Below are 13,219 nucleotides of genomic sequence, written 5' to 3' on the forward strand. Positions count from 1 at the left end.
TTCTCTGTGCTTTCCTTTTTAATTCCATTAATTCTATTCGTACTGTTCAAACTGAATTTTTTGAATGGCATAATAATTTTAGTATCACCAGAGTGCCCTAAACATTGGTATTTAGAGCTACCTCATCTCTCCATGAGACCTCACAAGAAGGTGCAGTACATACAGAACCTTCTATCGCAAGGCAAAATATATCACCCAACGTACAGTCATTACATTCCATATGGACCCTTAAAAACTTTCCACCAGAGTGTGTGAACATTTGCAAAGAGACCAAGCATCTTTTCACAAGGGCATCTTATACATTTAAGCGGAAGAGATTTGTCATTTGGTGCCTGAACAACACTCATAACCTTATAAACTCCCAGGAGAATGTAAGCATTCCTATTTTCTTGATTTGGCTCAATCAAGCTTGTAGTTCCCTTCAATTAAAGCTAATCTTCCCACTATTACAAAGTATTGGAAGGGTCAACACAAAGATCCTTATTTACGATGCAAGTCATAAAAGACTTTATGGAAGGATTGAAAAAGACTTTTCCACCATCTAGATGTCCTCCTCCCCATGGGAGTTAAATCTGGGCTTTCCCAATGGCTCCTCCGTTTGAGCCCATACTTAATGCCTCATTGCAGTGCCTTTCATGGAAGTTAGCTTTTTTATGGCAATTACTTTGGAGAGAATTGTCAGTGACCTGAAAGCTTTTTTCCCAATAAAACCATGCACAGTATTTTGCAGCAATAGGTTGGTGCTTTTTATTTTATTTATTTTATTTGTGTTTTTTTACCAGCCGGTTACACTACCAGTATTTTTAGTGATACTTTCTCTACAACAGAAAGAATTTCCTTCCTTAGATGTTAGTAGAGTTCTTACATTTTATGTAGATGGAACTGTAAATGTAAATGTAAATTGATACTTGTATAGCGCACTACTCACCCGCAAGTGTCTCAAGGCGCTTGTACGAATACCGCTGTGGAACCCGTCCTGGCTTTCCCTGTGAGGCGTCCACTCCTGGGCACCCCCATGGTGAAGGCCAGGCATCCTTAGCGTTGTGGGGGCCGTTGTGAAGATTAAGCAAGCTATTGCCCAGAGTTGCGGAGTGAGACTCTATGATTGGAATAGGCACCGAGGCGAGAATTATCAGGTCCGTGGAATTTTTGAGCCCAAGACCCGCCAAGGCGGGGAATTGAACCCTGGTCCCGGGCTAGACCTCTGCATCAGGGTCTGCCGCTCCAATCATTGAGCCACAATTCTCCTAAAGATATCCATAAGACAAACCAGTTAATTTATTAACTATGGTGCTTTCAGAACTGGTATGGCTTCTTCACAACAAAACATAGCCTCTTTCTGGGAAACCTAGATCTTCCTTTGAACATGGCAAGGCATTATCTATCTGCTGGCTAATAAAGGAATGTATCTTTGGCTGAAATTTGTAAGACATCTGGAAATTAGTATGCACATTTTCCAAGCATTACTGTTTAAATGACAACTCGACAGCTCACACTTTATAATATATCAGACAACACTAAGGAATCTGTTTGACTGAAAAGGCTTTGAGATTACATATCTCTTGTTAAATTAAGTGATTGATTGCTGCTTGTAGTTTTATATTCGCAACAGCAGATTGGGGAAATGCTTGGTCTTCTATGTTTGATATCGGAGAGGATTCTATGCTGCATAAGGAAATGTTGCTTACTTGTAATCTAGATAATGCATCATAGGAATTCTCAGTGAAGTCAAAAAAATCTTCCCTCCTCAATGGTTGTCAGTACTATTAGTATTTCCAGCTACTACACATTACTGATTGTCGTTCAAAAAGAACTGGGGCGCTGAGGCTAATTGCCAGTAGAGTACATTATGGGATGTAGAAGCTTCTGGCTTCTCAAAGACAGTGGAGATTGTTCTTCACCTTTAGCACTTTTAATCTAACAGACACATTTCCCTTCATTTTGCTCTCCCTCTGAGTGTAAATTTCAAGGTATTTTGGTTAGTGTAACACATTTCCTTCAGTTAGGCGCAGCAATGTGGTCATACTTCTATAAAGAAGAACATTTTTCTACTCCTGAAAAATGCAGTAAACACAAACCTGTCCTAATTATGGAGGTACCGCCAGCCAGTGAACACAGAGGTGTCTACCATCAACTTCAGATTGACTATTATATTCAGAAAAAAAGTGTTCCGAGATAACATACATGGTACAGCTTTGTCACGGAGGATTTCTGCGATGCAGAACTTAGATTACACTTAAGTAACATTTCTTTTTCAAGAATGGCAAATGGGATCTCAAACTGTATATGTCAGTTTGCCAAACCCTAGGAAATTGAATGCACAGTCCAATTCTTTTTCCAAATGCTATATCCCCTGTGTTTTACATCCTACTGACGTGAACAACCTTACTATTCTCGAGATTGTAGATATCAAACCCATTAAAAAGCACATAAAAGGCCTGCAAGGGCTTGATCTAATACCAGTGTATCATTGGTATATTACAAGACTACAGCCTGCACTGCCTCTAGTTTAGGCAGAAAAGACTTGACTTTCATCATAGCTTGGTCAAGATCTGCAATGGAAATCCATCAAAAAGTTTATACTTCCGGACTATCCGGAGATATTGCAAGTGCATTATATCCTAATGCACTTGTAATAAGGTGATCAGGATATCAGTTCGTTTGTCAGAGTATCGTCTGCCAAATTAAATCAAGCCCATAGTCATGACATCTTAATTTCAAAAGGCTAGATAACCATTCACTTTGCAAAGTCCTCACCTTCGTCAAACCCAGGCGCCACAGACCACAGGCCTCTTAGTTGAGGGTGGACATTTTATTCGCTACACTTTCAGGTTTCTAAAAAAAAGCAGTTGGCAACCTAGATTGTTTTTCTCCACCAAGGTATTTTCTGACTGGCTGGATGGGGAACCTCACTGGTCATTTGTCTCATTGTTCGAGGGATACGCAGTGGCTGGTTCCTCACTTTAGGTTGAGTTTCTGCTGTCAATTCACTTCTCCAGAAGTGTATCATCAATCTGGTTGGGGCCAGGCCTGAGTAGGAGACAATCAGCAGCTTCTCCCAGAAGGTCATGTCTCCAACTTCCTGTTTGCCATCCCCTCCTAAGGGAGACTGAGATCCTACCTTCTAGTCCATAAGGTGGAGGTAAAGCTCCATCAATTGAACATCATGTGTACTTTAGAGAGGGCTCGCCTCTTCATGCAATCAGTCACTTCAGTTTCACTCATAACACTTGACCTTAGGAACCAAGGGCGGTGAACCTCTACCGCCTGTGTTACATAACAGGGCCTAGCTGAAATTTAACCTTGGTGCAAGCAAACCTTGGACCAGGAAAATTAATTGGCAAGCAGCATGCTCAATGAGCCATTCCTGACAGGCTACGACCTCTCCTTTCGCCAGGATCACCAGGGCTCTTTGCTTACCCTACCGTGAATTGGTTACTCTGGAGAAGTGCAAAGATGCACAGTACTGGAGTGCAGAAGTGCACTGTGGCTCCGTGGTTTGGTCCGTGAGGCCAAATAGCAGAAGAGACCCCCCAGCAGAATCCTGAGCCCCCTCATTTTAAATTTTTTTTTTTTTTACAGCTTACAACCCCTCGGGCCAGCAGCGTGGATCAATAACCATAGAAAATATTGTCAGGTGAACACAGCCGTATGGCCGACAACCCTGAGGTTCGGCGGCGTAAAGTTTTGGCAGCACTTACATTCAGCAATTCACATATCTCAAGAAGTAAACAGGTGTGTAGGGTTTTATCATTTTGTAGAGCAATAGTGGTGTTTCGTCATCGTCGACATTTGGATAGCAGCCCGCTCCCATGAGTGAATATTATGGGTGAGTGTGTCAATAAGTATCTTTTCCCCATGGGGATGCGGGGCACCGAAGTTAAGGAGTAGGTCTATGTAATACCGCAAGTGTGTAAATGGACGAGCGTTTGTGCAGCTTACTATTCCTAGGATGAGAGGCTCGTGTTGGCGGCAGCGTTTGACAGGAACCGCCATGATCATGGTTGTCGCTCTTAGTGGTCTTGTGTATGTGGCGTCACTCCGTAACGGTGGTTCGAGCGAGATAGCCGGTATTGTGAGACACAACCCGGATCTATCTGCCCGCCCTCAAGTAGTGCGTGTGGTAGTCATTCGCCTCCGACTGTGTTCCTATGTCGCTGTGTGTTATTGGCGCTGGGAAAGAGGGGACCTGACATGTCGGCTATAATATGGTACCTAAAATTATTTGTGCAACGTGCACAATGTCTTTGTTAACAAAATTGAGAAAGCCTGGTCAGGGAACAGAACCAGCGCTTTGATAAGCATCGAAACCATAACGTGGGGGGGTATGTACAAAGGGGGGGGGAACAAATTGTGGGTGGGTGTATCTGTGCATTTTAGGGGGGAAAAGGGGGGCAGTGGTGCAGCGTCAGTGTAGGTCTGATGGTCGGGGAGTGGGGTGCATCATGTAGTTAGCTTGTTTGCGTGGGGGGGTTCCATCATAGGGGCATGTTGATGACGTCTTTAAAGTGCAGCCAGTGGGGCGGCCGCGTCCAGGTTGCATAGTGAGGGCTCGATATATGGAAGTGGAGGTGGGGTGACGAGCGCTTTATTGCTGGCTGTGGGGTACGTGTTTTAGGCATTCCAGAGCGTGGACGATGTGCAGGCGAGGCGCAGTGAATTGTTCGCTGTATGGCAGAGATATAGCGGCGTGAGCCCCGGCTTGTGTTATTCTGTCAGAGGGGGGGAGGAGGGGGAGGGGGGAGAGGGGAGGGGGGGTGGAGGGGGGGGGAGAGGGGATGGGGGGAGCAGCGGGCGCAAGCGCACTCCGCGGTATCCCTTGTGTATGTGTAGAGGTCGAATATGGATCTCTTCAAGTGATCCCCTGTTCCAGGCATTTCTGTTGAAAGGATTGAAGGATGTCATCCCAGTGTTGTGCAATGGGGAGTTTCCTAAGCCCTGCCGTCTCTTCCCGCCGTAAGACTGTGCTTTCCGCTCGTGCCCAGTTGGTGTGGGACATGTACCAGTGCCGTATATGTGGGGGTGTGGTGGCCTTCCACCGCTTGGTGAGCAGTTGTTTGGCCGTGATCAGCCCGAGGTCCCAGAACTGGACCGGCACCTTGTTCAGCTTTGTGCGTTTGTATAGTCCTAGGATGCAGGCTTCCCATATTTTCGGCACATTTTCGTTGGTGCAGTGTATAAGCAGCGCTGTTACCTCATCCCAATATTGCTGGATGTTGGGGCACAGCCAAAGCATGTGCAAGAGGTCTGCATCTACCAGGGAGCAACGCCTGCAGGCAGTATCTGTGACTGAAAAGTATCTGTTTATCTTGTCGGGTGTGAGATAGGCACGGTGTAATATGTAGAGTTGTATGACTTTGAATCGGGGTTGCGCGGGATGTTAACCGGCCCAGTCAGCACCATCGCCCACTCCTTGTCCGTCCAATCTCTCCCTCTGTCTGTCGCCCACTTCTCCCTCAACTGCGAGGTTTAGGGTTGCGTATGAATCAGGAGGGCTTGCGCTAGCCAGTGCACTATGTGGGAACCATTGCCCATAACATGGAGGTATTGTATGAAGTAGTGTGTTAGATCCTGAGCCCCCTCATGCATATTAAAACACCAACACCACTCTATCTCACACACACTTTCCCCTGCCCTCAACCTCATGTGAGGTATCAGTGTCTTTTCAGTCCTACTGATCGGGCTGAGGCATGTCTACAGTGGTCCTCTTGGACCAACAAAGTAACGCCTCTCTTCACGGGTTTAGTGAAGCCCTCCCGCCTGCACTAGAGACCTCGGTAGTACCATTAGTTGTCCCAGCAGCAGGCTCTAATAGGCAGATGGAGTTCCTCGCAGGCCCTGAAATCTCATTTAGGCCGATCCAGCACCAGGCCTGAACAAGCATTTACAATGCAATGGTTTCGCCTTTGGAAAAGTTAGAGCTATTGGCATTGTAAATTACAACATTTGTATTTATGTGTTGGTTTTGTCATTTACATTGCCATTAGCTTAATCTCTCGCAATGTGAGACCTATTGTACCCTACGGACAAGCTCAGCAGACTAGGATAACACAATTGGTCAGACGTTGAACCAGGATTGATCACAGGCTTAGATTGGGATCTATTTCTCTCGCCTGTTTTAAATCAAAAGGTTAATGCTTGTCTTCAATAGTTTGTGCATGGGTCTAAAGTGTGGGTTGCAGGCAGAAAGAAGCCACTTGAAAGCTGGGCTCGTTTTGGGCTCCAGGGCTCAAGAGTACCTCCAGCTGAGCCATCTGTCTCGAGTCTTCCACATTTATGTCGGATGGCATTATGACAGGGATATAGTGGCACCACTCGTTTAAGTGAAGCATCCTCAAGTCTATAGGTAAGCACTTTGTCCACTCAAGCACTTTACCCACTCAGCCACGAGACTGGGGGGCCTAGATTGCCCACTGGTGGCACCGCAGAGCCCGCTCGTGGTCTTCTGGGCAGTAGCAGGAAAACCAATGCGAGCCCCATAGTTGCTTAATGAATTGCGCGCCTGTCTCGTGCCTCTGTGGGTTTGAAATGGATGTCAAGGAGGCAGATCAAGCATTGAGACAGAGGGTGAGGCGGGGTGGATGGCGCGTCGCGTCACGAGGGGCTGGCTGGAGATGAATGGCAGACAAGAGCTGACAACAGGGTGCAAGATGAAGAGGGTTTGACAGGGATGCATTCAGCGAGAGGCTACAAGAGGGCGGGCACGTGTGGGACAGTGCAAGGACAAAGATGGCGAGGGGGAGAGGTGCACTGAGAGAAAGGGACAGGGGTCTGGAGAGGGGAGTAGTGAAGCCAGGTCGTGAGAGAGAAATGGGGAAGAGTAATTAAAGAAGAGGCGCACATTAGTAGACTCCAGGGATAGAATTAAATGTAGGGGTGGGAAATAACCGTTTGGTGATTCTGGGAGAAGGAGACATAAACTATCATCCGGGCACTCCTCCGACTCAATGACGTCACCCCAGGTGATGCCCTCTATCAGCCTGTGACTCTGTTTCTGTACCTGCCAACATTGGCAGCGTCTTTAACAGGTGAATCTCTGCTATTAAGAGCAATATCTAGGCATTCCAATAAACAGAAGGAAACAGGAAATGCTCTAAGCAAATGATCTTTCGCATTTTATTGACGCTTAATAATCATCTAATGAGAATCACAGGCAATTGAAGTCTCTGTTGAGCTGGCCTCCGTTTTTATTGTCGTTCCGTTCGTGGATTTTAACTATGTTGGCAAACTTGACTCCACAAATGAAGGCACAAAACAGAACAAGGACCAGCTGATAGTTGAAACATTCCAGCACTGCACTGGCTCATCCTAGAAACGTAAAGGTTTTGTGGTGTGAAACACGAAGGTCCGTTACAAGTAGGTTAAAGGTCAGGTCGCAGCAGTCTCCACAGATTTCAAACGTGGCTCAGCAGAGGGGAAAGGCCACTGCTGGCGACCTCCTGCATAATGACTTCTGTCAGTGAAACCAGACAAAAGAGTCTGTAGCCAGACTGAATGCACATTGACTGAAGGTGCTGTGCCAAAATAAAAACGCAATTCAAGCACAGTAAATGACTGCCTGCACTTTTAACAAGGTCTGTGACAGGAAGGATGCATGCTAACATATTTATGATTATTTAAGTGCTGCACAGACTCAATGTTGTGTGACAGGGTGGGGCAGTGAGTGGGCAGAGAGGCAGTGAGTGGGGCAGTGAGTGGGCAGAGGGGCAGGGTGAGGCAGTGAGGGGGGCAGTGAGTGGGCAGAGGGGCAGTGAGTGGACAGAGGGGCAGTGAGTGGGCAGAGGGGCAGGGTGAGGCAGTGCGAGGGCAGAGGGACAGGGCGGCGGGGAAGGCGAGAGAGAAAGAGCCTTGGTGGGCAGATAAAGGAAGAATGAAGATGGTAGAGGGAGGGGCCCGGGGGGGCACAGGGAGGGGGCCGCGCTCAGCCACGAGCGGCTGTCATTCAGCCTCGATGACGTCGGACACCCACACACAGCAGCAAGAGAGCCCTGGGGGGCAGATGCGAGGGCGGGAGCACACCGGAGGGGAAGACATGCAGGCGAGGGGGGGGGGGGGCTTTTCAAAGGACAGCGCGCGCTGAGGCATGGGAGGGGCTCCAGCCAAAGACTTAGGTGGAGGGGGGGCATGGACCACATGGGGGGGGGTGGGGGGCAATGTACATTGTGGACCAGCACATCCTGGGGCGCCGGGGGGGGGGGGGGATACATGGTCAAGCCCACATCCTAGAAATGAGGGCAGACCGCACATCAGTGATAGGTGGGGGGGGGGGGGGGGGGGGGTTACGAAAAAACTGAAGGAGGCGGGCGGCCCCTGGGGGTGGGGGTCGTCGGACGGATGAGTGACAGCCCCGCCCCAGCCTGTGAGGCACCGGCGTGCAGGCCAGTCCACTCTGGAACCCCCACCCCCCATTTTGGAGAGGTTTGAAACCCGGCCCCAGGGCAGTGGGACCCCCCAGATGTGTCGGGCAGGTCACTGGCTGCGGTGCCACCCGTGCAGAAGAAACATGTCTGCCCATGCCTGGTGCAAAACTGCCCCTCCACCATCGAGCAGAGCAGGCAGACACCACCGCCAGAGCAGGCAGACACCACCGCCAGAGCAGGCAGACACCACCGCCAAAGCGGCCGATGGACCGGGGAAAAGGCGGGATTTCTGCTGTACCGGGGGTCAGTCCCAATGCAGCAGACTGACCCCGTCTCCTCCCTTCACGGGGGGCCTAGGTTTACTTGTGCACCCGCTCTCCTGGCCCGACTTCCAGGACCCTGGCTGCCTGCACCATGCCCACCTCTTGCACTGCTGCCTTGTCACTCTTGGGAGCCGCTAGAGAACGCCTGCTGTGGACACTTCTGCGCATGCCTGCGAGGTACCCCTCCATGGCTGCCTGTGCCCAGTGTAACCCCGACTGCAAGTTACCCCATACGTAGCTGCCTATAGTACCCAATGCCTGCCTGACAAATTCCCTTTCATAGCTGCATGTACCCAGTGCATGGCTGATAGTTGCCTCTCAATGGCTGCCTGTAGTCTGTGTATTCCTGCCAGCTACCCCTCCATGGTTGCCTGTACTCAGTGGCTGCCTGTGTGTTACCTCGCAGTGGCTGACTGTACTCAGTGGCTGCATGTGTGTTGCAGCTCCCGTCCCGGGCTGCTGGCCGCTTCTTCTTGCTGCGTCAGACGGCCGATCTCCCCGGTCAGCAGGCGGATCGCCTCCTCCTGAGCGGCCATGTGGGCTGCCATATCCAGGGAGGCCTCCAGAGCAACAGCCGGGAGCCCGGCCGGAGACGAGGGAGGCGGGGATCTGCTGTGGGAGGGGAGAGGGAGGCGGGGATCTGCTGTGGGAGGGGAGAGGGAGGCGGGGATCTGCTGTAGGAGGGGAGAGGGAGGCGGGGAGAGGGAGGCGGGGAGAGCGGAGGCCGTGTTGCATCGGGATCAGCTGCGGCTCGGGAGGCGGGGATCTGCTGTGGGAGGGGAGGGGGAGGCGGGGATCTGCTGTGGGAGGGAAGGGGGAGAGCGGAGGCCGTGTTACAACGGCATCGGGACCGGCTGCGGCTCGGGAGGCGGGGATCTGCTGTGGGAGGGGAGAGGGAGGCGGGGATCTGCTTTCGGAGGGGAGAGGGAGGCGGGGATCTGCTGTAGGAGGGGAGAGGGAGGCAGGGAGAGCGGAGGCCGTGTTGCATCGGGATCAGCTGCGGCTCGGGAGGCGGGGATCTGCTGTGGGAGGGGAGGGGGAGGCGGGGATCTGCTGTGGGAGGGAAGGGGGAGAGCGGAGGCCGTGCAGATTCGGGGGCGTTCCCGGCTTTTGGCTGACGTAGCCAAAAGCCAAAAATTCTTGGGAACGCCCCCGAATCTGGTCCGGCCATGACGGACGCCTCTCTGTTCCAATGGCTAGCCTCCATTTATGGAGCTAGCCAATGGGACAGAGGGCGTATTCCAAGAGTCCCTACTGAAGACTAGAGATTTCTCTGGGGGCGGAGCTTACGCTCCGTTCCGCAATCGAAACCTAAAAACTGAGTGTGTCAAGAATTATCCCCAGCTGTCACTGTGAGCCTTGTGTGGCTTCTGCAGTGACATGGCAGGTGCTTCAGGCTGACTAGGAGAGTAAACCTGGTGTGTTTGCATAACTCCAAGCGCCAGTGGTGAAATATGTGGTTGCAAGTGTACTTTGCTTCCCCTCTGAATGCATATTAGCCCTATTTTTGAATAGGGCTGAAAGTGAATACATAACATGTCCTTGTATAAATGATAAGTTTGTGTCTGTATTTTCCAGGTGATGTGGATGCAGATGCCCATGACTTACTCCAGACAAGTGGAAATGAGAATGACTATCTGAAGACTTCTCAGTGCACAGAAGGAAAAGAACAGATTGACTGTCTCAGTGCAGGTGAGTTGGAGGGGTGGTATCGCTGTTACGCTCTATAAAATACATCCCATCATCCACTACCCTCCTTAGCACCGATAATAAAAACATGCTTTCCTAAGAAGAAATGGGACCCAATTCTAAAATAGGCAAACACATTAAAAAAATTATAATCATCAAAGCAAGTTTATGCTTACTGTCAGAGTAGATTTATACATTTTTGTGAAGAATTCCAAGTGCACATAAATACAAAAAACTCCCACTAGACCTATATTTCTTTTTTGTACATTGGTATCTGCAAATAGCCCCGTAGAGCTGTAGCCAAATAACAACCTTGCAGTTTCTGAATCTCATATTTTTTATACATCGTAGTTACTCAAAAATCATTATTTCATGATATATATAAAAAAAAGTAAAAAACATTGTTTTTTTATATACGTTTTCATTTTACCGTTTCTTTTGTATGCATATCCGATAATTTAATCTGTTGCCAGAAGTCAACATGTACATAATTCTTTGACATGGACAATATCATCTATTTCATTTCCTTACATTTGTGTGACCCCTGTTGATTGATCAAACTCTTATACTGGCCTCTCACACCAACAATCATACTCTTTCAAGCGTACTTCTTGGAAAGAATTGTGACTGTGGCAGCTTTTTTTGAGCTTTCTATGAGCACTCGCATAGCTACAGATTTATGCACGCGTAATGCTTAGCAGAAGTGTATTTGCACATGCTGTTCAATTTTCTCCACTTATGTCGGACCCTGTCCCGGAGGCCACTGCTCATGCAGAGGATATTAGACCGTATTCGTGGTAATTTGCTTCTGGTGTTATGTGATCTGTTCTAGCGCACCCCATCTGCAGTTTGACTCTCAAGTTAGCGAGGCTGAGTAGGTTGTTTCTCAGGGAAGGTAGTTTGGGAGGCAGAGACTCAAAACTCAGTCAATCAGCAGGTACAATAACTTATTCTCCATCCCAGAGATTGACTTAATAAAAAGAGAAGTACTTTAATATCACAGCAGAATGAAGTACTTTACATGTTAATAGGGACTCAGCAATTGTGTTCTACAATCCCTTTTATGGGACTCTAGCCAAATGACATTTCTCCCACCACACACAGTGGTGTAGTATAATTTCTACAGTTCTCGCACCAGTACTGCATTTTAGTATCATTGCTACAGTTACCACACCCTTACTAAGTACTAGCAGAAAATGAAAACCTGCATGCAAGAATCAGCACAGGGACAAGTTCAGTGTTTGGTGTAGGCAGGCAATCGCCAAGTTTGTTAACTAGTAGGTCAATTCAGTTCATATCTTGCGAAGCATTGATACTGGCATTAGTTATTTCGAACAACGCGAATCAGTCTTTTTAGCACAAAACAGTCTCCAAGTCTTTCTACATGGCTTCAGTTTAATTGCCTGTGTTACTCGGCTCGGCATGGAGGTTGTTGTGGTGTGCCCTTCGCAGTAGCCTGATCCTCATTGGTTGGTGCTTCTTGGATCTCGCTGCTGAACATAAGCAGCATACTTTTAAAGAACAAGAGCAACCCTTATGTCCATGTGAACTGGGTATTAAGCATTAGCTTTCAACAACTGTTCACATGGAACTCGTATGTAAAGACTGACTTCAGTTGTCACAGAAAGTTTCCTTGTTGAGTTATACCAAAGCAAAAAGATTCAGAGTATAGAACAGTATTTGTCTGCCATAATCAAAAATGAGAATGTATTTTTTTTACAGTTCTGTGATCTGATCCAAGTTGTTGTCATAGCACTCAGTTCAGCTGAACTGAGTTATTTATTTTGTTATTGCACAAAAATTAAACGCAAGTATCTAAATATATACTCACAGTGGCACGTATTAATTCAATAATAGATGTTTTGTGAAGTAAGTTATTAGAAGCCCCAGGTGACGTGACCATAATCAAAAATCTAGAAAAGTGATGGGGAAGTGACTTATAAAAATACAGCAATTTAATAGGATTATTGGTATATTGAAGGGCATCTAATGCCTATTCGGACAATGGAGAAAAAACTACTAGACCGTTTTTTTGCTGCCTTCGCCTAAAGGCTGTCCTTTTCTTGGTGTCTAGAATGTTTCAGCCCTGTGTGAATATGAGGGTCTCACCAAGACTGTGATGACCTGGGGCCTACAAAAGGCACCATCTAAAATCGAATTGGAGCTTGGGATCAAACTGGCATGGTGACAGTTTATTGCCGGGTAAAAGGTATGCTTACCCAAGCAAAGAGGGCAAACATAGGTTTTTTTTTTTGTATCTTCTGGGTAATTGCTGTTTTTCCAGGCTGAGCAGTGTCAGGAATCCCTTCTTATTTTGAAAGATTCAAGGAACTGGTCTTCCTTCTAAAAAAATGTTTTTTGAAAAATGGGGACCCCTATATATCTAATAGACTTGCTACACATAGGGAAAATAACTAGTTTGAATAAAGTTCTATAGCTAAGTCAGTCAGACATTTGACAACAAACACATGAAAAATTCTAGGTTGAAAAGATGATTATTTAAAAAGTTATATCCCACATATATAAGACTTGTCACACATAAGTGATAGAAAAAAATATATTCATTTTATTTATTAGTATGTTTTTGGGAATTAGGAAGTATAGTGAATACACCCCTGATCCATGATGTTGTAATGGAACCGGTTCTATGGCTCTTTTTTTTTTAAAGCGCTTGTATCTCTTGTTTGAGCAGATGTTGGTAATGTAACGAGAGTTGGTGAGTGCGAGATGGAATATTGGGAGGGTTGCTTGTTAGCTACAGGCAACAACCATGTTGGATAATGTCCACTACCCATTTGTCTGATGTTATTTATTGCCAAATGGAAAGAAACTGTTGCAGTCTTCCCC

General features: G+C 47.6%; 1 protein-coding gene across 1 annotated transcript in view; it reads left to right on the forward strand.

Moving 5' to 3' along the window:
* Positions 1–13,219, forward strand: part of LOC147732631 (uncharacterized) — a 277,650-nt gene that overhangs the window by 99,755 nt on the left and 164,676 nt on the right. Inside the window, exon 4 of the mRNA XM_086958837.1 lies at positions 10,262–10,375. Within this exon, the coding sequence (XP_086814963.1) occupies positions 10,262–10,375 (114 nt within the window). The remainder of the gene's footprint in view (positions 1–10,261; positions 10,376–13,219) is intronic.

This window comes from Lissotriton vulgaris, chromosome 2_1, assembly GCF_964263255.1.
Source record: "Lissotriton vulgaris chromosome 2_1, aLisVul1.2, whole genome shotgun sequence".
Lineage (NCBI taxonomy): Eukaryota > Metazoa > Chordata > Amphibia > Caudata > Salamandridae > Lissotriton > Lissotriton vulgaris.